This window comes from Humulus lupulus, chromosome 4 (genome assembly GCF_963169125.1).
Source record: "Humulus lupulus chromosome 4, drHumLupu1.1, whole genome shotgun sequence".
Taxonomy (NCBI): Eukaryota; Viridiplantae; Streptophyta; class Magnoliopsida; order Rosales; family Cannabaceae; genus Humulus; species Humulus lupulus.
In genome coordinates, this window is record NC_084796.1 from 55,344,581 (window position 1) to 55,371,909 (window position 27,329).

Consider the following 27,329-nt stretch of genomic DNA (forward strand, 5'->3'; position numbering starts at 1 on the left):
AAAAATCCAATTTAAATTCAGTAGTTATCAAATGTTTTCACTGCCATAATCATAGCTGCCACTAAAGCATAAGATCATATTGACACAAGTAAGTTCATACAGCAGAGTCGAAGCTTATACATCACTAGGATTACCTTGCTTTCTTGTGCACCTCTTGTATTTACTATATAAATGCATTATAATCACTTAGTCATCACTAGGATTACAATAACCACTGTCAAACATACTTAATAAATTAAACATGTTTACAATTAAAGTGTAAATAAAAGCTGCTCAAACGAATGGTATCTCTTCAATGATTTTAATTGCTAGTGTAGGATCCTTGGGTTAAAGTTTCTGAAAAACAAGCCTAAAATGAATAAACTGCTTAAGTTGCACTAGACAAAACATGAATGAAGAAACCTAACCTCAACAGAGCATTTTCTACCAAAGATAGTTAGAGCACATGTTTAGACTCTTCATAAGAAATATCATCAAAGAATTTCATTAAGTAACAAGGCACCAGCCAAATTGAAATCAGATTTAAACAACTATTTACTAGTAATACTTAAATTAATAAGATGCTCTGAGACTTGAGTACTCAGCTCATAGATATTTAATTAGTGGATATGCCATTGGCCAAGTTGATGAACCAGAACAAGTAAAAACATAGTCTAGTTGATTAAATGCAAAACTTTTCTCTAAACCAAACTACTGGTCAACATAGATTTGTGGAATTAATTTCTCGTTTATGAACCAATGACTGGAGTAAAACTAGAATTCATGTAAATAACAATGGTAAGGGCATATAACAGTGGTAAGTCCAATTTATAGATTTATTGGATTTGGACTATATATACAATGACAAGGGGAGAATTCAAACAAATAATTGGCAATTGGTATAGAAAGTACTGCCATTTCTAACTATAAAAATCAGTATCACTAATCATGCTAATCTAGTGAGATCGAACAACTATATAAAATAATACTATAAAAATCCCCACACTGCCAGACTATCCTTTACAACTTAATATTAAGATCCTGTAAACTAAAACAGAAAAGAAGTTAATTCAGAGATTTTCAAATGTTGAAGGAATCTCGCCACTAACTCCAAAACTGAAAAGACTACTATCAAATATAAACAATGAAAAACAAAGGAATCAGGATGGGACCAATGTACTACTGCAATCATTAAGTTGAATAGTAATTCTCAATGGGTTTCATGATACCTGTATGGACTATAAATAAATGCACCCAATCATAAATAGAAAAAGAAATGAAACGAAAGACCCGTAATAATACAAGCGTACAATATTTTTAATTTGTTTAAATTCCTTAGTTCTGGCGGTAGCTGACCAGAGAAATTGTTCATTGGTAAGTACCTATAGACAAAATTATTTCCAAGAATAAATGTCATTAATATCATAAACTATGAAATAGTCTTCAATGATATGCTTGAAATGGGCAATGGAAAACTCATAAAGAAAGGAGAAAAAACGATATAGTTACCATTAAAATGAAAAAATGCCTATAACTTACAAAAAAGATAGGTCAGTAAGTAGTCCCAATTCCTTTGGTGCCTCCCTTGACAGTTCATTTGCGCTTAAGGCCCTAGTAATTGCCAAAAAATAATGATCAAGTGGAGAGAAATATTTTTAACATATCATACTAACCTTGTTAATTCCAAGCTCAAACTTTAGGTAAGCTTACAAGGATTTCATGTTAATAAGGTTTCCAATTGATGGAGACAATCATAACAGATAACAGAGGAAATTTTCAGAGCTCAAAGACAACAAAACTCACCTCCTCAGCTGCATCCTTAGCAGTCTTGAAACGCCGTGACCTTTGCTGGTTCATCTTAGCTTGAGGCGCAACACCATCTAAAGAAAATAAATCCAAAACAGAAACTTTCAATCAACAATTTACAACTAATCCTACAACACTTGAATAAATAAATAAGTGCTACACAGGTCCAACTATAGTCTATGATATAATCTAGTTCTCTAAAAATCATTGGATATAAATGCAACTGAGTACACAATAAATAGATATTGTAACAAACAAACAAAAGTTCATGTTAAATACCTCCATACTCCTTGTTTTGTGGATCGATGTAAGAATCAGAGAGTACAAAGATAACTCCAGGTAGACCTATTCAAGGCAAACAGTTAAGATCATGACTATTGAACTTCCATAAATTTTCGATAGTTAACTTTTGTGTCACATTAAACTACCATAAAACTTTTCTGACTCTTCTTCGGTCATTACAGCTTGAAAGCCTGTGTAAGTTGTTGTGCTACAAGCATAAATTTTCTTTTTGCCTCTTCCATACTGTATCCAAGAAAGCAATTATTACAAGGCTAAATTATTTTGAATACAAATCTAATCTGGAGTACAAAACTAATAACATGTTACATGTCTTGAGACATAAAAGAATTTGCATAGGCCCTTCAGACTAATGTAAATGAAAGCAAATTATTATTATTTTTATATAAAAAAAATGAAGAAACAGGAGACAAATCCAGTATCATAATCAATTTATTATCCAACTATTCAAATTTTCTCTCCATCAACAGGGCAACATAAAATCTTTTACCAAAAATCGGTGCCAGGCTGCTGAAAACCAAAAATTTATATGAATCATTCTGCTAACTAGCTCTTTCAGTACAAAACAAAAATATGTTTAAAACGAAATATAGTACTAAGCTCCCAAAGCTCAAACAAGGCTACACCATAAATATGATGTCAATTTTATTTTTTGTTGCATGATGATGAATCAAAGACTAGTATTGAGTAGAAGAGAGGACAAGCACACTCCACCAATGCAATAAAGATATCCATTCTCTTAACAAATCAGAGAAGGAAACCAGCCAAAGGGTTACCCAATGAAACTGTAGGAAAATGAAAGGTCAAATCAAATACAACACCTACTCTCTCAGTTCACGCAATTAGAGGAGAGGATGATCGAAAACATATTAAGTTCAGTCTATTTAAGCTAACTACAAAATTACACTACTGGACAAAACATACTTGTTCTCAGGTTCAGATATCAGATAAAAAAAATGTATTCTCTGCTTTTCCATGCTAAGGCTAACTGCAACCCCTCACATCTGAAAACTTCTTATATTTCTTTACACCCCTGAAAGTTACATGAACACATTGACATTCATGCCTGCACAATTGGGATACTTATTGTCATAACAAACCAAAATTTCAAGAAAGCATTGTTAATAGTAAGCAAAATAGAAGAACCAAATATAAATGCCTAAAAACTATAATTATGAAGTCAAATGATTAAGACCAACTTATTTCTAGGCACAGGACAATAAACTAATGGTTAGATACTTTTTTTTTAAAAAAAATCTTAGCCTTTATTAATGATGTTGAAATAGTAAGGTTGTCACATAGAGAAATATAAATAAATTTCAATGAAATACGTACTTGAGCTTTGCCATTGTGTTCTCCACCAAAGCATTATTGAATAAAAGCCAACAATAGAGCATTTCCAGCCATTATTACAGCCACATAATATATTTAACTATGGTCCTTGCAAGATGTTCGGCCATTTTCCGGCAAAGATCCAACTGAAACACATGCACACGTATGAGGAAAGAAAAGAGGACAAATATATTATTGTAACACAACTCTTAAAGAACACAAAGAAGGTTTTACAAGTCTTATTCTTTTCATCTACATAAATAGAAAGTACATAACTGCATATACCATATCATCATATCTATCCATATTACTTAGTTAAGAAAAGAAAAAACAACTTTCTTCAATTAAGGTGTCTGTCAATTTAGTATATATCATTGTTAACACTTGACCAGGAAGAAATTTGAGCCAAAGAACCTTTCTAATTTAATGCATTTAAGCTAAACAGAGTTTTCATGGTATAACTGCCCATCAACTAAAGGGAATATATTTAATGCATCTCTAAAAAAGACAGGTTCTGTTATCTGAGCTTCTAAACATCATGGAAAATCAAAAGGTTTCAATTACATAATTCAAAAGAAGAATCTTTAAGATGCAAAAAGAGTAAAGATGGTGATAGAGGGTCATCAAGTTGCTTGCTAGTTCTAAATCAAAAACACTAATGCAAAATAAATCATAATGTCGATGTCCACCAACTCCAACCTTGCACTAACATAATCAAATCAAATCAAATCCAATGAACTCTTTGGCCTACGAAAATAAAGTAACTACAAAAGAAGATGCTTTAAGAAGAAAAGAGAATAAATATGGTTATACAGGGTCATCAACTTATTCTTAGTGGGAAAAACTGGGCTTAAAATTTGCTAAAAAGAAACAATGCATGAATTAAATACCTGTCCATCTGTTAGCTGCTAAATGAGCAACTTCAATTGCACTTCCTGCCGGTGTAATAACCACAATTAGTATGCATAACAAAGAAACTATCTAGTATCAAGCAGTTAATCTCAATTAACAGTATCTAGAGTTTAGGCCTAAGAAGAAAGTCTGAACTCATTGCTTCAAAGGCAGCTGGATCATTGTCCGCATTTTGTTCCATTTCTTCCTAAAAATAATAACAAAATGCAAACTCAAAGCAAAGTTAGAATCCTTGGCTGCATTAAGGAATGCCACATCATTTAACAACCTTCAGCTCAGTATGGTTTTGCTGAATGGATTTCAACTCATTTAAAGCCTCCTCTCTTTCATCCTGGAAAATGCTAACATCTCAGACAAATAATAACCTAAGAGTTCATTTCTATAAACTAGTTCAAACCCTGGTAAGACATATAGGGTCTTTAAGGATGCTCACATATGCCTCTCGCCCCTTCTTTAACGATTCACACTGCTCAGCAAGTTCTGCAAACCGCTTCTTACTGCTATGAAGATCAGATTCAAGTTTGCGAGTTACATTTCTCAGCTGCCCAATGTTTCAATATCAGTACAAGATAAAGTAGTTACATGATTTATAAGGGCACCAAATTTACCTGATTTCCAGCACAGCTAGGAAGACTCCAAAAATACACCTGGAGTTTTAAAAAAACTCACAATTAGAAAAAACTCCCAATATAAACAAGTTGTAAAATAGTTTCACATCAACACGTAATTGTTGCTATCTGTTTTCTCTGCAGTGTCAACATAAACATAGAAGTCTCACTTAGTCTACTAAACAACAGCTTCAAGGTAAACTACCTAAATATCCAAAACTTTACAAACACATCAAACTTACAGAGGTTCCTATCTTGTCTTTTGAAACAAGATCATCGTCCACTAGACTTTGGACAACATCTTTCATGGACTGGGTAATCACACCTTTCTTTGGTCCTAATTTCTCAAGTTCCTTAAGCTGAAACCAACAATAAAATCAAGACAAGTCTTCCATTTTATTATGAAAACAAAGAAAAAAAAACTCAATGCGTTTTATTAAAAAATCATATACTTCTTCGAGGAGATTTTTTATAAATTTATTATTAATATACCATGGTCATGAAATAACCAATAAAAAATTATAGAGCATTACATATATAAAATGGAATGCTCACAAGGAAGAAGTCTTGAGAATCGTAAAATATTTGAAGAATTTTCTCACGCTTCTCTTCCAGCGAAAGACCTCTTTTCTTCGACTGTAATAAAAACTAATAATTAAAATTATTAAGAAAAAATATTCTGAATGAATAAAACACTAAATTAAATTGTCGATACTTTATGAAATTATAAGAAAGCAAATAAAATGTAGATAATAAGTGTACGCCCTGTTTTTCCCACGGGCTGATTAGCAGGCCGAGCTTCGGACTAATCATGGTTAGTCCGTAAACATCCCCAGGTCGGAGCTCCTGTCTTGAGGTCGTACCCCCCTTAGCTCGAGGAATCCTCAAGGACTCGCCAAGACTCCCAAGACTGGAGCAAGGAATCGGAAGGCCGAAGGTCGGGTCAGATGCACAGCTCGTGGTACGAGCTAGATATGGAGGCTATGACCCCTTGTAAAGTCAACACACGCAAGATAAACGTGCATATATCTGACATCACGTGTCCGATATCTCCCTGACTTCTCGGACACGCTGCAGGAATGTGTGTGTTCAGACACCCATGGCTGGGTTGGGCCGTGCGGCCCATTATCTCCTTACCCATCGATTTGACCATACTTATGTGTCAGGTTTAGGAATTAATCATGAATGTCATAGAGTTGATATGACAAATAAGAAGGTCATGGGATGACCTCCTTACCAACTTCCAGGTGCCTTCTCCTATAAATATGGAGACCCTGGGAGTTGATAAGGGTTGGAAAAAATAGTCTCTGGAGAGATATACTTTGTAACCAAATACCCAGAATATATCAATAATATTGACTAGTGGAGTAGAAGGATTCTAACCTTTGAACCACTTAAAAACGTGTCTTGAGTCACCTATTTCATTCACTAAGATCTTATATTTGTTACGGTTCTACATTCAGCGCTAATCCCTTCCTCTCTTTCTCTTAATTACCTGTTGCCGAAGAACCGCGTCAACAGTTTGGTGCTTTCATTGAGAGCAAGTTCGATTAGTGCTGCTGCAAACATCCAACTATGGTGACTACTCGATCCAGGCATGGCAACGAGATAGAACAACATGATGGGCAGGAGGCTCAGCATACCGCCATCCCTGATGAACAAATTCCTGAAGTCCAGCAGCGGCCAGGAAAGCGGCTGGCGGGCCAAGACGATACTGGTAGTTCGGCGCCCCGGCCACCTAATCCGAACCCGTGTTATTATACTGCGGTGGAGATAGAGAACGCTCAGCTGAGGAGCCAGTTAGAAACAGCTAGTCAGCAAATCCAGGATATCCTGGCTCGACTACCCCTTCTCACAACCAACGTTAACGTTGGAGAGAGGCAAGGTGAGGCTCCTAAGTCTCGCCGGGGTAATCGGTCCAGGCATAGCCGTTCGAATAGACTTCCAGCAGCCAACTCCACCCCTTCATCGCACCATCGAGATGCAAACTTCGGGGAAATGCCTGGGACCGGACAACGGAAGTACAGCCGTTCGGTTAGGACGTCGACTCCTAGCTCTAAACCATCCTCGAGGACGTCCAGGAGAGCTCGAGGAAATTCCTGAAGGAGATCCGGGGAGGGCCCGCGACGTCAGCCCGTCCCCGAAGACCGTCCTGCGCCCCGTCCAGATCGCCCGACGCGGGACCAGCAAGTTGGCAGGGCCGAAAGGTCCCCACCAAATTTGATCCGTCCAGACGGAACCAGGATCGCTTCTCCAGTCAGGCATCCTCCATCTCCGATCAGATATCCGTCTCCTCCTCGGCCCATCCGAGACATCCTAGCTTACGGGAGTAGTAGGAGAAACCCACCATCAACGGGACCTTCCCGACGTAGCAGGGCGCCTGAAGAAAGCTCAGGTCCCCGCCACCAAAGGCGGACTCCAAGCCTATCCAGCCGGAGTCATTGGACCGACAGTCGCCGGAGTGATCTCTCTGGAGGAGACCTGCGTCAGCGATTAAGTTCGGCACAAAGTCAACAGACCACCCAGGGAGGCGACCTTCGGGATCACCTCAACTCTCACAGAGAGGGTCGAGCTAGAGATGGTAGTCAGGCTCGCTCGGGGGGGCGGGGGGGGGGGGGGCGATTCGAAGCACGTAACGGAGGGAATTTCCCAAACAACCTATCTCAAGATAGGAGGGGAAATAACCCACCTAATATGTACAATGGATCCGGAGCTGTTGAGCAGCCCCAGAATAACCAAGGATCTCAGGACCAAACCCTCGAGCGCCTAACTCAGATGGAGGAACTGATGAGGAAGCTCCTATCAGAAAAAGAAAAAGACGAATATGATTCGGGAGATGAGATGGAACTCTTCGCCCCCAAAATAGCAGCGACGGCATACCCATCTGGCTTCCGTATGCCTCACTTGTCGAAGTTCAACGGGGACGGAGATCCGTCGGACCATTTAGGGATGTTCAACACCCTAATGATGGCCCATAATATTGGCCCAGAGTTGAGATGCTTGATCTTCCCCTCCACACTGATCGGACCTGCCAGACAGTGGTTCAAGCAAAGTAAAAGACAATCGATCAGCTCCTGGAAGACCTTCTCAGCGGACTTCAAAAGGGCATTTCGCGCCTCCCAGGCCTCCCGTGTTCAGGCCGACTCCCTGGCCAATGTGAGACAGCAGCCCGGCGAAACACTGAAGGCCTACCTGAGTAGATTCGCGAACTTCGCTGCCCGAGCTAGGGACGCGGATGAAAGCTCCAAGCTCATGGCCATGAGAACTGGAATCCTTGTTGGAGGAGATCTCTGGAAGGATATACAAAAGAAGGGAGTAAGTTCGGTCAACGAATTCCTTAATAGAGCCCAAGAATGGATAAATTTGGAAGAAGCCGAAACCTCAGCCGCGGGAACCAGCCAGGTTCCCGACCAGCCCGCTGGAGTGGGGACGGAGGTTGTGGTAGCGACCCCAGATGTCATACAGAATAACCAGCCCAGCGGAAGCAAAAGAAAGGGGAATGTTGAAAACAATCAACACGGCCAAAAGAAGAATAAGTCTGTAGACAAGTTCAAGTCCGTGTTCACGACATATACCGAGCTCACCCAGTCCAAGGAAAGTATCTTCCTGGCCAACTCTACTCGGGTCCCTTGGAAAAGGCCGGAACCATTGAAACACCACAAGGGAAAGAGAGACGCTTCCAAATTCTGCCGTTTTCATAATGACGTCGGACACAATACCGATGATTGCAGGCATCTCAAAGATGAGATAGAGACTCTCATCCGAGCAGGCCCCTTGGCTCAATACTCACGGAACAGGGTCCCGGCGAGTCGGCCTGCTCCAGACGCCCCAGCTAGTCAGCCCGGGACTCGGATAGATCAGGACGTCCCTCCTCCCGTGGTCGGAGGAGAGATATCCACCATCTCTGGAGGCCCGCACATGGCTGGCACGAGCAGAGGCGCCCAGAAGAGATACGTGAATGAACTAAAAGCTCACAACGGAGTGGAGTTCGTCCCGGAGCAGCGTCAGTCAACACAACAACAGTTAGAGCAGCAACCGGTCACTTTTACGGAGGAAGATGCAGGCCATGTCCAGTTCCCTCACAATGATCCCTTGGTTGTAGCAGTCCAGCTCTCCAACCGGAAAGTAAGAAGGGTGCTGATAGACAACGGGAGTTCGGTGAACCTTTTATTCTGATCCACCTTAGAGAAGATGGGTCTGACTGTCGCCGATCTAAAGGCAACCTCCATGATGCTGTATGGCTTTTCGGGAGAAGGATCGGCAGCGATAGGGATGATCGAGCTGGTGATCACCCTAGGAGAAGAGTCTCGGACAGTCTCTAAACTACTCGAGTTCGTGGTCATTGACTGCTCCGCGGCCTACAACGCCATTTTGGGCTACGCTCATAGCTTTCGAGGCTATGACTTCCATTCGACACCTCGCCATGAAATTCCCTACTTCAACAGGAATCTGCACCATCAAGGGCGATCAGCTCGCTGCCAGGGAATGCTACAACATCTCCATGAAGGGAAAATCTAAACCCGGGCAGCTAGCTATGGCCATTCTGAGTGAAGAGGAATCCCAAGAACCCTTGGCGGCTCCTGAGATTGAAAAACCTCAAAACGCCAGGGGGGAAAGTGTCGCCCTTAGTGGGGACATTGACCCCCGAATAGGCGAAGACAGGTCTGAGCTCCAGGCTATTGAGGAGCTCGAGGAGGTGAACCTTGATCCACAAAATCCATCACGGATGGTCAAGCTCGGGAAAAACATCTGTAGCAAGAGGAAGACGGAACTGATTACGTTTCTCCGGGCTAATTTATATGTATTCGCATGGTCGCACGAGGACATGGTAGGGATCAGCCCGAGTGTCATCATGCACACGCTCCACCTGGATAAAAGCGTTCTTGCCAAGTCTCAGAAACAAAGACGTCTAGGAACGACCCGAGCTGAAGCCCTAGAAGAAGAAGTGTCCTGACTAAAAAAATGTGGCTTTATCCGTGAAGCCAAATTTCCGATTTGGGTCGCCAACCCTGTGCTAGTTCCAAAGCCCAACGGGAAATGGTGGACCTGCATTGACTTCTCTGATCTGAATAAAGCCTGCCCCAAGGATTGTTTTCCACTGCCAAGGATCGATCAGTTGGTGGATGCCACGGCGGGGCACGAGCTCATGTCCTTTATGGACGCATACTCAGGCTACAATCAGATCACGATGAATCCGGCAGACCAAGAACACACCAGCTTCATGACCCCGACTAACGTCTATTGCTACAAGGTCATGCCGTTCGGTCTGAAGAACGCCGGAGCTACCTACCAAAGGCTAGTAAACAAAATGTTCGCGGACCAGATTGGAAAGAACATGGAAGTGTATGTTGATGACATGCTCGTCAAGTCAAAGACTGCCGACAACCATGTTTCCGACCTGGAAGAATGTTTTAAAATACTACGAGAATATGGCATGAGGCTCAATCCCCAGAAATGCACTTTTGGTGTCACATCCGGGAAATTCCTGGGGTTCATAGTTAATACCCGAGGAATCGAAGCAAACCCCGACAAGATCAGGTCACTACTCGAGCTTCCTTCGCCTAGGTCGTGGAAAGATGTCCAGGGCTTGACAAGGAGAGTGGCCGCACTGAACCGGTTTATTTCCAAGTCAACCGATAAGTGTTTGCCCTTCTACAACCTGCTTCGGGGAAACAAGAAGTTTGAATGGACAGTAGAATGCGAAAGCGCATTCCTCGACCTGAAGGCACATCTGGCTGAATCGCCCGTGCTATCCAAGCCCAAGGCAGGAGAGCCTCTTTTCCTCTACCTGGCCGTCACTGAGGACGCGGCTAGCGCCGTACTAGTATGAGAAGAGGACCAAGTCCAGAAGCCAGTCTATTACATCAGCAAGAGACTCCTCCGGGCAGAATCACGATACCCGCTGATGGAAAAATTGGCGTTCTGCCTAATCACGGCCTCGCGAAAGCTCAGGCCCTACTTCCAATCTCACTCGGTACACGTCATGACCGATCAACCTCTAAGGAAGGGTTTGCAAAAGCCTAAAGCATCGGGACGTTTGTTAAAATGGGCGGTCGAACTCAGTCAGTTCGAGATTTTCTATACTCCGCGAACTGCCATAAAAAGTCAGGCCTTGGCCGACTTTGTGGCAGAGTGCACGGGATTCCAGGAGAATCTAGCGGAGGACTCATCTCAGCTCACCTCGCCCCAATCGTTGTGGAAGATCTTTGTGGATGGTTCATCCAACGAAAACGGCTCCGGGGCCGGAATCATTCTGATATCCCCCGAGGGACATAGGTTCCACTCGGCGCTAAGGTTCGGGTTCAAGGCCTCCAACAACGAGGCGGAATACGAAGCTTTGCTGGCCGGCCTAAGGATAGCCAGGGAGTTAAGGGCGAGCTCCGTACAGTGCTTTAGTGACTCCCAGCTCGTGGTTAACCAGGTCTTGGGCGAGTATCAGGCACGAGGACCCAAGATGGCCGCCTATCTGGCGAAGGTAAAAGTCGAGCTGTCCGCGTTTGGGCGAGGATCGATCGAACAGATACCTCGAGAACAAAACACCAATGCAGATGCTCTTGCCAAGCTCGCCACCTCGGGAGAGACCGAAACCTTGGGATTGGTGCCAATAGAATTCTTGGAAAAACCAAGTATAGAAGGATATAGGGCAGAGGTCGAGATGATCGACGCCAGGCCAACCTGGATAACCCCCATTCTTGAATATCTCGTCGAGGGCAAGCTGCCTGAGGGACGTAACGACGCGCGGCGGGTCCTATATCAAGCTCTGAGATATACGATAGTCGATGGAGTGTTGTACCGACGTGGGCACTCTTTACCTCTCCTCCGGTGCATTCTTCCAAGTGAAGCGAAGGCCATCTTGCAGGAAATTCACGAAGGATTCTACAGAGACCACACTGGGGGGCAAAGCTTGGCCTTAAAGGTTCTCAGGCAAGGTTATTATTGGCCGACTCTGTCCAAAGACTCGATTTCATACGTAAAGAGCTGCGACAAATGCCAGCGATTCGCTTCGGTTACCCGAGCTCCTCCGGTCGAGCTAAAAATGATCTCGGCTCCTTGGCCGTTTGCCGTTTGGGGAATAGACTTAGTGGGCGCCCTGCCCACTGGAAAGGGCGGGGTCCGTTACGCCGTGGTCGCCATCGACTACTTCACTAAGTGGGCCGAGGCAGAGCCGTTGGCAACAATCACGTCTAAAAGGTGCTTGACTTCGTGGTTAAAAGCATCGTCTCTGATAACGGCACTCAGTTCGACAGCGACCTGTTCACCGAGTTCTGTGACAGGCATGGAATTGTGAAAAGCTTCTCTTCCATGGACTATCCTCAGGCGAACGGCCAGGTCGAGGCTGTCAACAAGACTCTAAAGGCGAGCCTCAAGAAAAGATTAGATGAAGCAAAGGGAGTCTGGCCGGAACAGCTCCCCTAGGTCCTATGGGCATACCGGACCTCGCATCGGACTCCTACGGGTCATACTCCTTTCTCCCTAACCTTCGGGAGTGAAGCAGTCCTCCCCGTGGAAGTTAAGGTTCTGTCGCATAGAGTCCAGTCTTATGACCAAGGTCGGAACCATGAGCTCCTATGTCATTCCCTGGACCTAGTTGATGAAAGGCGAGAAGATTCGCAACTCCAGCTCGCCCATTATCAATAGAAGATCACTCGCTACTTTAACACCAAGGTCAGAAAACGCGCCTTTAGCGTTGGCGACTTGGTCCTAAGGAGAGTTTTCCTGGTCGGAAAAGATCCCAAAGATGGAGTCTTGGGACCGAACTGGGAAGGACCCTACCAGGTCATCGAAGTCATCAAGGAGGGAACTTATAAGTTATCTCGACTTGATGGAGGGACCGTCCCATGGACTTGGAACACCATCCACTTAAAGAAATATTATCAATGATCCACTTGTAAGGCCTGGAAAGCCACTTTCTATGTATTAATAAAAATCAACTTTTTACGCATATTTGCAATTGTAATCTTAAAGTAACCACGAAAGACCCTTTCCCAGTTACTTGGGGGGCATATGGTACCTGGATATAACCAGGTCTCCTTAACGACTTCGATGTTGATCCTTATCTATCGATAAGGGTTAACACTAACTAAGTCCTATCCTGGTTTTAACCGGGTCATAAAACTTAGAAGTTGATTTAAATCCATTTTTCGTTGTTCTTCTTAAAGAGTTTGAGATATGGATAAAAGTTAACACGAACTAAGTTTTCTAAATAAACTCCTGGTTTTAACCGGGTCACAAAACTTTAAAGTTAATATAAATCCATTTTTCGTTGTTCTTCTTAAAGAGCTTGAGATATGGATAAAAGTTAACACGAACTAAGTTTTCTAAATAAGTTCCTGGTTTTAACCGGGTCACAAAACTTAGAAGTTAATATAAATCCATTTTTCGTTGTTCTTCTTAAAGAGCTTGAGATATGGATAAAAGTTAACACGAACTAAGTTTTCTAAATAAGTTACTGGTTTTAACCGGGTCACAAAACTTAGAAGTTAATATAAATCCATTTTTCGTTGTTCTTCTTAAAGAGCTTGAGATATGGATAAAATTTAACACGAACTAAGTTTTCTAAATAAGTTCCTGGTTTTAACTGAGTCATAAAACTTAGACGTTGATGTAAATCTATTTATCGCTCGCTGTTCTTTTCAAAGAGCTCGAGATATAAATAGCGGGTAACACGAACTAAGTTTATCAAAAAGATATATATATTGTAGCCAAAAGCATGAAAAAATATGAGTTAAAGGTGTAAGGCAAATTGTCTCGAGGTGAAAACACCTCATGCAAAGGTTACATACAAAAAAAAAGGAACTTAAAAATACTCAAAGGCAGAAAGAAAAAGCGCCCTAGGCCCCGTCAGTTGGCCCTTTGGAGGTCGCTGTTTCACCCTGCTCCGCCGCGCCAAAGGCCTCCCCAGTTTCCGAGGGCGGCGCCTCTTTCTCAAGGCGAGCTTGAAACTTCACCACCAAGTTCGCCCAAAGGCTCGGTGACATGAAGGAGAAGTCAGCCTCCGGGTTGAAAGCCCAGCAGTGATAGAACAGGTCCTGCAGGGACTGCTCTGATGTGGCCCGTTCGACTTCCAGGGCGGCCTGGACCTCAGTCTTCGCCGCCTCGAGGTGTGCCTGCGAGGTGGCAAGGGAGGTCTCGAGCTCCTGGACCTTCAAGCGGGTCTTCTCCAAGTTGACCTGGGTCTTCTCCAACTCGACCTTCGAGGTCGCCAGGGCATCCTTAGTCGCCTTAACCTCCTGAAGGGTGGCCTGGTGCTCGGTTCTCATGTCATCGAGCTGAGTTCTGGCCCTGATGATGCTCCGGTGAAGGGTGACGACACCCTGCGAGGAATGAAAGATAAACTGGCTCAGAGGAAAAATAAGGCGGAGTGTAATGGTAAAAGCTTTAAAAGAATAAGGCAGCTTATCGTTAGGGTCATGCTCATTGAAGAGTCCATAACGTCAACCGGGCTCATTGTCTCAATAGTCCGGAGTTCCTTCTCGGTGAACTTATAGATATGGCTAACGGCGTAGTTCGCCGATTCGTACACCGTTCCCCGGAAGGCCTCTGGGATCTTCTCCAGGTCCTGGGGATTGACCGGGATGCGTACATCGAAGGCCACCACAGACAGAGTCTCGAGCTCCGTCCCTGCGTCCTGGGTGACGGTTGGAGTTCGCTGAGGTGGCGGAGGCATTTGGCCTGCTCCGGCAGCAAGAAGAATCGCTCCTGCGTCCTGGGCTGGCAGGGTTTTCTCCTTCTCCTTTGCCGGGCACTTGGTGGAGGTCCCAGCAGTGCTCCTGGACCCCCGGAGCCTTTTCAGTCTTGGCTTAGCTAAGGGGTTTCCCCCGAAGACTGCGCCTCGCAAGCTCCCCTCGGGCTGAGACATCTCTTCTGTCAAGCAAAGAACATGGTTATTACAAGTTAACAATCATACACAGATAAAGACAAAATTTTAAAGCTAAAAAAGTATACGAATACTAAGGGAACCCTACCCCCCGAGCTGGAAGAACCTAAGACGATTATTTCCCAAACTGGCGCAGGTTCTGGCTCCGGGTCCAATTCTGGGCTAGATTCTCCTACGTACTGCCTAAGCCCCGGAGCATAGATACCCCTTTGGAGTGATGACCATGTTCGTAGGTTTGTCCCATACTCTTGGAAAAGGAATGACCTAAAGGCTAGGGTATTATCTACTACTACGGTACCCCTAGGTCGGCTCTCTTGGTGATCCAGCACGAGCCGGTCGACACAATGGAGCAGAAGTGTGTTCAGGTCCGGATTGCTCCTGTGACGATGGACGAGCTGCCTAGGATTGAACCTAGCCAGCCGGGGGTCTGCAACGGCCCTATCTAGACTCCTAAACAAGTAAGGGTTACCTTGGCCAGAAGGACACGCGACTGCTCCGGATTGGATCCTCTCCTCACCCTTCCTCTGGGCGACCTCCAAAGTCCTCTTCCTGCTCCTCACGAGCGGAACTTCGTAACCCTCGTCCTCCTCGTCTTCATCTTCCGCGACCTCCTCCACGTTGATAGGCCTGGTGTCCCAAGCTGGAGGCGGCCCCCGGGGCCTCTTTAGGTTCAAGGTCTGATTTGGAAAAATCACTTGCAGAACACCATTGTCTCGTCCGTCACGAGCATGCGATAATCCTTCTCGCTGGGGGGCAAGCCCACCAGCGTGTCATATTGGCCCCCGAGGGTCACAGACTTTTTGGTCTTCGCGAAGATGGCTGCAAGATTAGTTTGAGTCAGAGTGGAGTATGGGAGGAGCTAAAATAACGCTTAAAAGGCGAGCTAAAGACGGGAGCACTTACGAGGACGATTGAAGTAGTGGTGCTCGCAGTTCCGGAACCCAGTTGACATGAAGAACTGGTCCTTGAAATCAATGGGGTGGCTGGGCAGCTCGATGACTGCCGCTGTGTTGGGAAAACAGGTTAAATAGTAAAACCCGTCGCCTCGCCCCCGCTGGTCCGGGCTGGCTTTGAGGCAAAAGAAATATAAAATATCCGCAGGAGTGGGGACCTCCCACTCATGCTTCTGGAATAAGTACCTCAACCCTGCCAGCAGACGGTAGGGGTTGGGGGGGAGCTGAAATGGGGCCAACCCCACGAAGTTCAAGAAATCAGCAAAGTACTGATCCAGGGGAAGGAAGGCCCCTGCCTTAAAGTGTTCACCGCTCCAGGCCGCGAACGACTCGTCGAGCGGCGAGCAGCTCCGCTCGCCCTTCGCAGCAGGTCAGGCTATGACGGAGGCTTTCCCCAGCGCGATATTGTGAGTGAGGAAGAGTTTGTTAATCTTCGTTTGATCGGTTATCTTGGAGACGATTCTCTCCGCCTCAAAGAATGCGTCAGGGGCCACCTCGACCTCCTTCTCCACTGTCGGCCCGAAACGGGGAATCGGGGAGCTAGGCATCACCGCCTTTCCTTTCTCCTGCTGGGAGGCCGAGCTTCCAACGTTCTTCTGGGGGAGATTCTTTTTTGGAGCCATCTGGTCGCCTAGCGAACAAAAGAAAACACTTTAGAAAAGGCGACCCAAGCAGGAGGAAGAAGCAATTATTATTTGCACGAGCTGAGGTAAGCCCAGCTCGTGGAGAGTGGAACCACGCGGTTCAGTGAACACGCGCTTATACTCCCAACAGATCCCAGATTACTCAGAATTCGTGTGTCAGGAGGTTTAGAATAGAATTTGCCTTGGGGGGAAAATTTCAATAGGCAGAAAATTACAAAACCACTTATGAGGCGTGTTCCCTAAGCTACCCAGTTTTGCACCCAAAGTTCCCAAAACTCCTACCCAGAAATTTTCCCCAGAAAAAGTATCCTGAAACCCATGCTCTAAAGCGATTTCCTACAACAAATATACCCTAACCTAAAAAGGGCTGTCACCCTCCATATCCACAAAACCCAGAAAACCCTTGCATGCGGCTACAGTGAAATTTTTTACCTAAGCTACAGTAGCATGTTTTCAAAGTACGCAAGGTCAGGAAACTTACTGTGTATGACTGGGAGGTAGATGAGAGTGTTGCGTCGGTAGGAGCTTCGTCGGTGTAGTAGCTTCCAAAGCTTCGGAGAAATCCGTGCGCCTAAGCTTCTTGAACGATGAAAATGGCAGCAGCAGAGTCAAGGGTTTCGTTCTTCTGGAATATGGAGAGGAAAGAGGAAAAGAGGTTTGAAAAATTTCGAATGAAAGGGTGGCCCGTGCGTAGGGTGGCCACCCCCTTTTTATATGCGTGAAGGATCACGTGTAGAAGGCTCTTGGATGGCCCTGATGAGGGATCCGAGGCCTTCCACTCGAAATACGAAACGACGGCTGGGCATAGGCTAGGCCATTAAATGCGGTTCTCGTAAGACGTACCGTCACCACCCACGGTGTGCCACGTATCAGGCGCCTGCATAAAGAGTGGAATGCGAAGAGTTGTGGGGAAGTCTAAAAGCCCTTGCTATGGTCTTATATACGACGTCATATGCCACGAGCAGGAGCTTGGGGGGCAGATGTACGCCCTGTTTTTCCCACGGGCTGATTAGCAGACCGAGCTTCGGACTAATCATGGTTAGTCCGTAAACATCCCCAGGTCGGAGCTCCTGTCTTGAGGTCGCACCCCCCTTAGCTCGAGGAATCCTCAAGGACTCGCCAAGACTCCCAAGACTGGAGCAAGGAATCGGAAGGCTGAAGGTCGGGTCAGATGCACAGCTCGTGGTACGAGCTAGATATGGAGGCTATGACCCCTTGTAAAGTCAACACACGCAAGATAAACGTGCATATATCTGACATCACGTGTCCGACATCTCCCTGACTTCTCGGACACGCTGTAGGAACGTGCGTGTTCAGACACCCACGGCTGGGTTGGGCCGTGCGGCCCATTATCTCCTTACCCATCGATTTGACCATACTTATGTGTCAGGTTTAGGAATTAATCATGAATGTCATAGAGTTGATATGAAAAATAAGAAGGTCACGGGATGACCTCCTTACCAACTTCCAGGTGCCTTCTCCTATAAATATGGAGACCCTGGGAGTTGGTAAGGGTTGGAAAAAATAGTCTCTGGAGAGATATACTTTGTAACCAAATACCCAGAATATATCCATAATATTGACTAGTGGAGTCGAAGGATTCTAACCTTTGAACCACTTAAAAACGTGTCTTGAGTCACCTATTTCATTCACTAAGATCTTATATCTGTTACGGTTCTACATTCAACGCTAATCCCTTCCTCTCTTTCTCTTAATTACCTGTTGCCGAAGAACCGCGTCAACAATAAGTATGTAATATCACTGAATCAACGACATCTAGAATCTAGATTAATATGAGTATAATAATTACTTAGAAGTCATCTAGGATTCAAAGCCATGTATCTTTTCATCAATCAAACAAAGCAGAAAACTAAAGATCGAGAATTAGGGTCCACGCCCCCATTTCCTCTTTAGTTTCTCTAATTTTCGCACATTTTCTCAGGAAACAAACGACGACAATATCCAAGCATTAGAATTACAATTAAAATGCATTTACTAAAAAATACTGAAAATAAACAACAAACAATCCAGTGATCCACCGGAATACAAAAAAACAAAAACCTAAATTCAATTGAACTAAAAATATAAAAATATAGTTCTGAATTAAAAACACTACTGCAAAATAAATCATAATCAAATCCAATCCATTCAACACTCTGGTCTAAGCAAAAATAGTAACTACTACAAATTAGCTTGCAACACTAAAAAACAAAGTGAATTCAGCTACCTGTAAATCCTCCATGGTCTCCAAGTCACTGCCCATAATATAGAAAACGAAGCCGAACCCAAAAAAGAGAAAATGGTCCTCAAAATCACACACGCCAAAAGCAGGTGATGCTCATCACCTTCCATAGCCCAATTCTCTCCCCTGCACCATAATATAGAAAACGAAGCTGAACCCAAAAAAGAGAAAATGGTCCCCGAAATCACACACGCCAAAATCAATAACCACATGCGTGATCAGAACTTCCGAAGACGGAGCCGAACGACTGGAAACGCCGAAGAGCCGATCGTTGTAGACAGAACAGTGGGCTGACTTCGGAGACACCGTAGGCAATCGGAAAACCGTCGATGATCGTAGGAGTCAAACAAGTATTTTTTCCTTGGAAACACATTCGATGATAGCAGGCGATAAAATATTGTTTAGAGGTTTGGAAATAAAAAAAAAGAAAGGAAAATAACAAAGTAAAAGGGTAGAAGATAGAATAGGCGGGCTCCAAAAATTTTGTACCGCCAAATTATTTTTTCTTTGCCACCTATTATTTTATTATTTGATGTACCATAATACTTTTTTAATAGTATTATATTCATGTGTTATGGAAAGGGGTATTTGTTGTAGTGTCAACAATGTAATAGTGCAAAGGTAGATGCTTGAAATGTTCCCAGGCCGATTGGGAAGGTTACCAAGGTACCGCTTTAGACCCACACTTGCCTAGACAGAACTCCCCGAGGTTCCCAGGTAAGTGTGGAGGGTAACACTATCACAAACCTTATTTAACAACCAATCTTTCTAGACAGAACAATATCGGTTTCTACCATTTGTAATATTACACAATTGTTTCCAATACTAAGCGTTTTATGATTGAAATTTTATGAACAATTTTATGTTTTTTTTAAAAAAAAAAAAATCCTAAATTCTAAGGAAAACTAAGGCAAAGAAAAAAAGGAAAATCCTAAACTAAGCAACAAAATAAACAACACAAGAATAAAATTAAGAAAAGAAAATTAAAGTGAAGATAGAATAGCAAGCTTAATCCTCTTTTTTTTTTCAAATATGTATTAAACTAAAAAATAGAATAGAAATTAAGAAAGAAAAAAAATGGAGTAAGAATAAGCTAAGAAGAAAAAAAATTTATATAAGTATATATATGGTTTTTTTTTTAAACCAAAAGAAAGAAAAATGGAAAAAAGAGAAATAAAGATAGAAATAAGGTAAGAATATATATATTTTTTGGTTTTTTTTTTTACTTTTGTTTTATAGATATATATATATTTTGTTGTTACCGAAAAAAGAAAAGAGAAAAAGAAGAAAAGAGAAAAAAATAAGTAAATAAATGTATATATATAAATAAAGATTTCTTTTTGTTTATGATCTTCTTGGTTTTTTTTTGTTTTTTTTGTTATAATAATAATCTAATTAATTAAAAATTAGTAAAAATAATTATATTAACACAATATTTATTCCAACACAAACACAAATAAAGTTACTAATATTTTTGTAAAAATTTCACTAAACCTTTGGAAATTACCTCTCCGGCAACGGCGCCAAAATTTATTTAACGCCGCAAAATGTGACTACACTAAGCGGTAGTTGTAGTAAGATCGGGCGGTCGATCCACAAGGAGGTAACCTAAAATCAAAAGATTAGTAGAAAATAACACAAAAAGTTAGTAATAAGAAATAAATAAAATTGTAAACGGAAAGATGTTTGAGATCTTGGTATTGTATTTTTGATAAAGTGATGAAATGAGATAAGTGAAATAAATGTAAGATGTAATCAAGAGTTTGAGAAAAGGAAAGGTTTCAAGAATCATCCATATGCTTGTTTAGTTACTTGGTTACTTGATTTACAAAAATACACAAGTAAATAGTTCACATCCCAACATTTACTTGGAAAATCTAACATTAAAGTCCATATATTTTTTCTAACAAAAGTCCATTTGAGTTATAAAGTTCTTTACTTTAAAAGCACAATGTTAATCTTATGATAAATCTAAAAATGACAAAATACCCAAGGGCAATAATGCAATAGAAGATTAGACATAAAATTATGTATCAATATTACTTTTACTAATTAGAAGCACATAGAAAGAGTATGACTAATCATATATATTATTAGGATAAGTGAATAAAGATAACAAAATAAAGATAGAGATGAAAGAACATAAATAACTCAAATATATTACATTAAAAACATAGTAAATCAAAGTAGCAAAATAACATCACTAGCATATGGAATCATCCCTAACCTTCCTAGGAAGATTAGGCCATTATGCTCATGATTCTCACAAAATTCTAAGAAGAAAATTTGAGAAGAAAGTGAGTGGAAATTTTGTTATAGTTTCTCTACTCTAAAAATTACATACCAAATGTGAAGAAAGTGTCCCTATTTATAGATGGAGAGAAGGACTAAAAAGAAATTAAACAACAAAATAGGGTTTACAAAATAAATCTGAAATATTAATAATAAAATATGATTTAAAAAAAATCAAATCTTATTATTAATTTTACCCTAGTTATTTTGGTGTATGGTCATTTTGCTCTTTTTCTAAAACACCAAAAAAATTGAGCTTTAAAGCTAAAAATGGGAGGTCCAAGGCCCAAAGAGCACACAAAATGGGCTGGTGGCAGTTGGAAGTGTTGACCCAGCCGCAGCCAATGGGAGCGTGCCATGTGGCGCGGCTGGCTGTGAGAGGAGAAGGACAAGAGCGGGTCAGGGGGAGCTAGGCTGGGTCTTGGGCTGTTGGGTCCCGAATTGATTGGGAGAGGCTGACTTTGGTGCTTCGGGCTGCTGCTGTTGAAGCAATTTGGAGGACAGGTGTGGAAGCTGGGGGTCACGTTATTGCTTGAAGGCTGGTCACGTTGGAATTGCTTGGGCCATGAGGGATGCACTGTCGTGAAGGGCTGAAGGAGGCAAGCTGCTGGGCAACTGACAGGTGGCGTATGCGGACATGTGGCGCACGCTGGAGGCAATAGCTGGGCATCTAGGCGACGCGTGGCGGGCTGTGATGATGACACCTGGCGGCTGGCAAGGAGGGAAGGGCTGATGCTGCTGGGCTTGGGCCTCCAGATTGGGCCCTTTGACTCCAAAAATACCACATTTTCTTTGTTTCTTCAATTTTATTTGCTTCTTTCTTCTTTCTTTCTTTTTCTTTGTTTCTAAGTGCCAAAAATACCAATTAAATCCCATAAAATAAAATAAACTAAATTAAAATTAGATATTTGCATTTATAAATTTAATCATATTAATTCAATGAAAATATTAATTAAAACTTAATTTATTTTGACTATTAAAATCAATAAATGTGTATTTTTTTTTGCACTAATCAAAATTCATGCCATTATTTAATTTATAAAGTCAATTTTATTATATTTTTAATATATTCTTTAATATATGTATACATATTTATATTATAATATTCATATCTTACATTATATATATTTTTTAATTTTATTTTCTAAGAATCAAATTCTCTTATATTCAATCATCCTTCAAGCATTTAGATATTCATGTAAAAAAATTATTCAATTTTGAATTGTATTTTATTGTTTTAAATTAAAAAAAAAATCCTTCAAAAAAATCCCATCTTATTTTTTCACCTTAGGCCCCAAAAATCTTAGGCCGCCGATATACATTGCCGCCAAGAATTTAGCTGACATTCTAAATTCTTTCACGCCTCCACTTTGGTTAGACGCAAGCACAACCATATATGGAATATTAAGACCTCTAACAATAATTGGCTCTCATCTAGCAGGGAGATTAGAGAGTATTTTCGGTCGAATTTCATGGACATGTTTACTTCGTCTAGCCCTGACTCTAGGCCTGATTTGTTGAAGTTGATAACGCCTGTTGTCTCGGATAACATGAATGCTCATATCTGTAGAGTTCATTCGTCGGAGGAAATCAGAAGTGTAGTTTGGGCTATTGCTCCCCTCAAAGACCCTGGCCCAGATGGAATGCCAGCTAAATTTTACAAGGATCACTGGGATCTTGTTGAGCCAGATAAGGCCACATTCATCCAGGATTTCTTCACCAGTGGGAAATTCGTCAAGAGCACCAATCGATCATTTATTGTCTTAATTCCTAAAAAATATGATGCTAAAGAGTTCAAGGACTTTCACCCGATCAACTTATATAACATCACTTATAAGGTGGTGTCCAAGATCATGGCCAATTAGTTGAGGGCTTTCCTTACTCAAATTGTATCTCCATTTTAATCTGCTTTTGTTCTTGGAAGGTGTATGGTAGAAAATACAATTATTTCCCTAGAGATTAGTCATTCCATGAGAAGTAACAATCACAATGGGTTTTTTGCGGAAGTCAAAGTGGACATGTCCAAAGCCTATGATAGAATGGAGTGGGGGTTTCTTAACAATGTCCTCCAATGCTTTGGTTTCAATAACAGAGTCCGAAGACTTTTGTAGCAATGTATTTCGACGGTTTCCTATGTAATTATTCTCAATGTAAGTCCTCTCAGGGATTTCACACCAGCTCTTGGATTGCGCCAATGAGACCCTCTGTCCCCTTACCTCTTCATTTTGGGGAGTGAAGTTCTTTCTCGAATGCTTATTGCGGTTGAAAGAGATGGGATAATTACTGTTGGGGGAGAGTGAGATAACACCACTACAAAAAATAGAATATACACAAACTTTTCATTGACAGAGACTTAAAAAAGATTGAGAAAGAACTTGCAAACTCAATTAGATCAATGGAGTTGTTCAATATTTGATTAAGCTTCAAGACCCTAGGCAAGACCACCACTTTCTTTGAGCAAATCCTTCAAGCAAATCAAAACTACAAAACCAAGGCTTATACACGCCGAGAAACGCTGTCCTAATACTCTATTTCCCAGCCACCATTAATGCTTGAGGCCTTTTCTTTGAGGAAATGCGGATTGAGATTGAGCAAGCCTTCAACTCTCTTATTCAAGCACTTTCTTGGATAGTTCTTGGAGAAAACTAGAGATTCTTGGAGCTAGAGAGAGACAGAGAGAGATAGGGTAGAGAGATATTGAAGAAAGTGATTAAGTCTCCAGAATCACTATTTTTTATCCATATATATAGTAGGCACCGTCATTAAGTCTAATCAATATGATTAGACTTGTAAAACACATAATTTAGATCATTTACGTAAATCCAGGTAATATAGCAGGCGACGCGTCGCTTGCTAGGGTTTCTGGAAACCCTAGCCTTCAGGCGATGTGTCGCCTCTTGGGTGGCGATGAATCACCATCCCCTCTGACTTTGGACACTTCCAAAGGTCCAAAAAATTCTCCAAATGTCACCAAACCTTTTGGGAACCCTTAGAAACTTTTATGTATCACTTTGGACCCAAATTTGCATTTTATAAGTGCCTACAATTTGAAACTTAAATTCACATCTTCACCATGTGAATTCTACTAAGTGTTTATACCTTGCTTGTATTTTAATACTTTATCATTTGTATTTAACCAATCATAACATTCCCCCACTTGGTTAAATACAAGCCACATTCTCTAGCTTAAATAGTTTTGGTGCATAAAATAAAGTGTCTTTTGGTCTGAACTTTATCTTAGTGAAAATACCACAAAGTATTATCGAAATCATTAGTAGCTTAGATCTAGAACCAAGTATTCCATATGATAACACTGGTGATACCTCACACACTTCCACCACATCTTTTGTTTTCCCACTTTCTCACTTAGCACTATCATGGCCATGTGCTCATCTCTTCATAGACTTCCCGGTGAGAAACTTCAACTCCCATGAGAGGCGACACCACCTCTAAATCCACACAGGTGAAGTTTTTACAATATCTTTGCTACCTTTATTGATGCTTGTTGCACTCAACTGAACTTCATTAAAAGCCCTAGGCTTAACCCTAACTCGGTAGCAACCAACACTAACCATCTCGGATGGAACTCATCATAAACTTTAGTGTTGAAACTATTCACTTATTAATGACTTGTTCTTACTTGTTGAACTCTTTCACTTGATTTGTACAAGTTGAGAGTTGGGTTTCCATCATTGGCGAATCTATTATTCTAGGAGTTTCAATCCCATCCCTTTTGAAGTAGAACTTACTAACCTTCTCACAAAGGTTTTGTAAATGGATCCGTTAAGTTCTCACTTGTTTTAACAAATGAGATTGATATGATTCCACCTTGAATCAATTGTCTCACATATTCATGTCTTAGACTAATGTGTCTAGACTTTCCATTATACACACTATTACATGCTCTATCAAGTTCGAATTGGCTATCACAATGTATTAAAATTGTTGATACCATATACGTGGTTAAAGGAATATCCATCATGAGATTCCTAAGCCACTTGGCCTCTTTGCCGGTTGCCACTAAAGCTATGAACTCTGCTTCCATGGTTGAGTGTGATATACATGTTTGATTCTTGGAGCCCCATGAGATTGCACCTTCTTCAAGAGTAAACACCCAGCCGGTGGTGGAGATATTATCTCAAATTCTAGATATCCAATTAGCATTAGAATATCCTTCAAGTATCTTTGGAAAGTTTGTATAGTGAAGACTATACTCTTTGGTACCCTTAAGATAACCAAGTATTCTCTCAATAGCTTTCCAATGCTTGATACTTGGATTACTAGTAAACCTACTAAGTTTACTAACTGCATATGCAATATCCGCTCTTGTGCAATGAGTGGCGTACATTAGGCTACCTATTGCACTTTCATATTCCAATTGAACCACCGCTCTTCCTTCATTCTTTTCAAACTTCATGTTTGAATCAAATGGTGTATACACCTCTTTGATTTTGAGATGACTGAATTTGTTGAGCACTTTCTCAACATAGTGGGTTTGACTTAACACAAAAGCCCCACTATTCCTTCTAACTTTGATACCTAGAATGGTATCCACCTTTCCAAGGTCTTTCATTTTGAAGTTAGAAGATAGAAACATCTTCGTTTCCATTATTCCTTTCATATCATTACTCAAAATCAACATATAATCTACATATAGACACACAAATATGACATAGTCATCACAAGTCTTAGAGTATAAGCACTTGTCCACATTGTTGTGTTTAAATCCATTAGAAACAATGAATTTATCAAACTTCTCATGCCATTGTTTTGGAGCTTGTTTCAAACCATATAATGGTTTGACAAGTCTACATACTTTATGTTCATTTCCTTGAAGAACAAAACCTTACGGTTGTTTCAGATAGACCTCCTTCTAGAGATCCCCATTTAGGAATGTCGTTTTGACATCCATTTGGTGAACATAAAGGTTGTATATATATGATAAGGCAAACAACAACCTTATAGAAGTAGTTCTTGCTACTGGTGCATATGTGTCAAAGTAATCTATTCCATCTCTTTGTTTGAAACCTTTGGCTACTATAGCCTTGAAGGTTTGTATGGTGCCATCGATATGATATTTCCTTCTAAATACCCATTTGCACCCAATTGGTTTGGACCCCTTTGGAAGGTCAAACGATTCCCAAGTGTGGTTTGACATAATTGAATCCATTTAATCATTAATTGCCTCCTTCCAAAAAGTGGAGTCCCTAGAGGACATTACTTCCTTGAAAGTTTTGGGATCATCTTCTATTTGAAGTACTATTGGATGTTTCCAAGTAACTTCCTCATTATCACCTTCAACTAGGTATCGTGTTTCTATTGGAGAATACTTCTCATTTGATCCCAAATCTTTGAGCCTTTGGCTCCTTCTAGGCAATTGAGGTTGCTCACCAACTATTCTAGGAGTCTCTTCTTGAGGCTCTCTAGTTTGGGTTGGTTATAACTTGTTGTCATCGCATGACATGTTCTCAAAGAACTCAACCTCTCTAGATTCAATTATTACATTAGACTCCAAGTCTAATAATCTATAAACTTTGCTGTCTTGGCCATAGCCCACAAATTCACATCTTATAGCTCTTGGACCCAACTTGGTCCTTTTTGGATCGGTGCTCTTGCAATAAGCAAGCCACCTCCACACTTTAAGATAATCTTGTAAGGAATGGTTCCTAGTGCGCAACGAAAATTGCGGTAATGGTATAAAACAAAAATGATCATATAAGCAATCTTTATATGAGGATCCTTTAATTTGCAATATGTTAATCAATATATAATATGAATATGAAAAATAATAAGAAACTATTTACCTCTTGTAACCTATTAAGAATCCTTGAATCTTTTCGTATGTATTTCGTTCTTCCTATCCTTGCTTGAGTTCTCACACCTAGATCTTCCAAGACGTTCTCTACACCTCAAGATATGGGTGGGCACATAGAGAACAATGATCAATTTTGTGAATCAAAAGTATTCTCAACACATGAGACTTTTGATTATAGGCTAGAGAGAATAGATTTTTCTTTTTGTGAAAAGATGATAGTTTTTCTTCTCTGTATAAAAGTGAAAAAAACTTGTTATTTCTATTTTCTATCAAATAGAATATATAGACATTATTACCATAATTATAATAATAATGAAGAAAAATCAATCACTTTTTATAATAATAATGATAATAGACAAAAATCTAACATTCTATTTTAAAACCCCTTTCAAAATGTTTAATTAATTAATTAAAAAAAAATCAAAATCTGATAACATCAGATGTGCCACACGCATAGAGTAGTCTAAGCCCTATGCATGTGGCCTATCCCTGAAAAATGAGATTTTGATTTTTCATGTGTTTTTACTTTTAATTAATTAATAATTAGATATTCAAATAAGGTATCATCT

The 27,329-nt window shown here is 41.2% G+C and overlaps 1 protein-coding gene across 1 annotated transcript; it reads right to left on the minus strand.

Annotated features, from left to right (window-relative positions):
- Positions 1 to 999: 999 nt before the first annotated feature.
- On the minus strand, positions 1,000 to 22,339 carry LOC133832193 (meiotic nuclear division protein 1 homolog). The gene is made up of 13 exons (XM_062262568.1): positions 22,232 to 22,339; positions 5,493 to 5,573; positions 5,180 to 5,296; positions 4,938 to 4,976; positions 4,763 to 4,870; positions 4,598 to 4,660; positions 4,465 to 4,516; positions 4,308 to 4,352; positions 3,861 to 3,946; positions 2,214 to 2,310; positions 2,065 to 2,130; positions 1,783 to 1,859; positions 1,000 to 1,020 (listed from the first exon to the last, which is right to left on the minus strand). The coding sequence occupies exons 1-13, from the start codon at positions 22,337 to 22,339 to the stop codon at positions 1,000 to 1,002; spliced, it is 960 nt and encodes a 319-aa protein (XP_062118552.1).
- Positions 22,340 to 27,329: the final 4,990 nt, after the last annotated feature.

What these genes read in the sequence shown, in the direction of transcription:
- LOC133832193 (XM_062262568.1), bottom strand. Translation starts at nt 22,339, where the DNA reads ATGGTTGTGCTTGCGTCTAACCAAAGTGGAGGCGTGAAAGAATTTAGA. An exon ending in CTAGCTGTGCTGGAAATCAG is followed by an intron (nt 4,871 to 4,937) that starts GTAAATTTGGTG and finishes AACATTGGGCAG; the next exon opens with CTGAGAAATGTAACTCGCAA. An exon ending in CTAAGGATGCAGCTGAGGAG is followed by an intron (nt 1,021 to 1,782) that starts GTGAGTTTTGTT and finishes TTTAGTTTACAG; the next exon opens with GATCTTAATATTAAGTTGTA.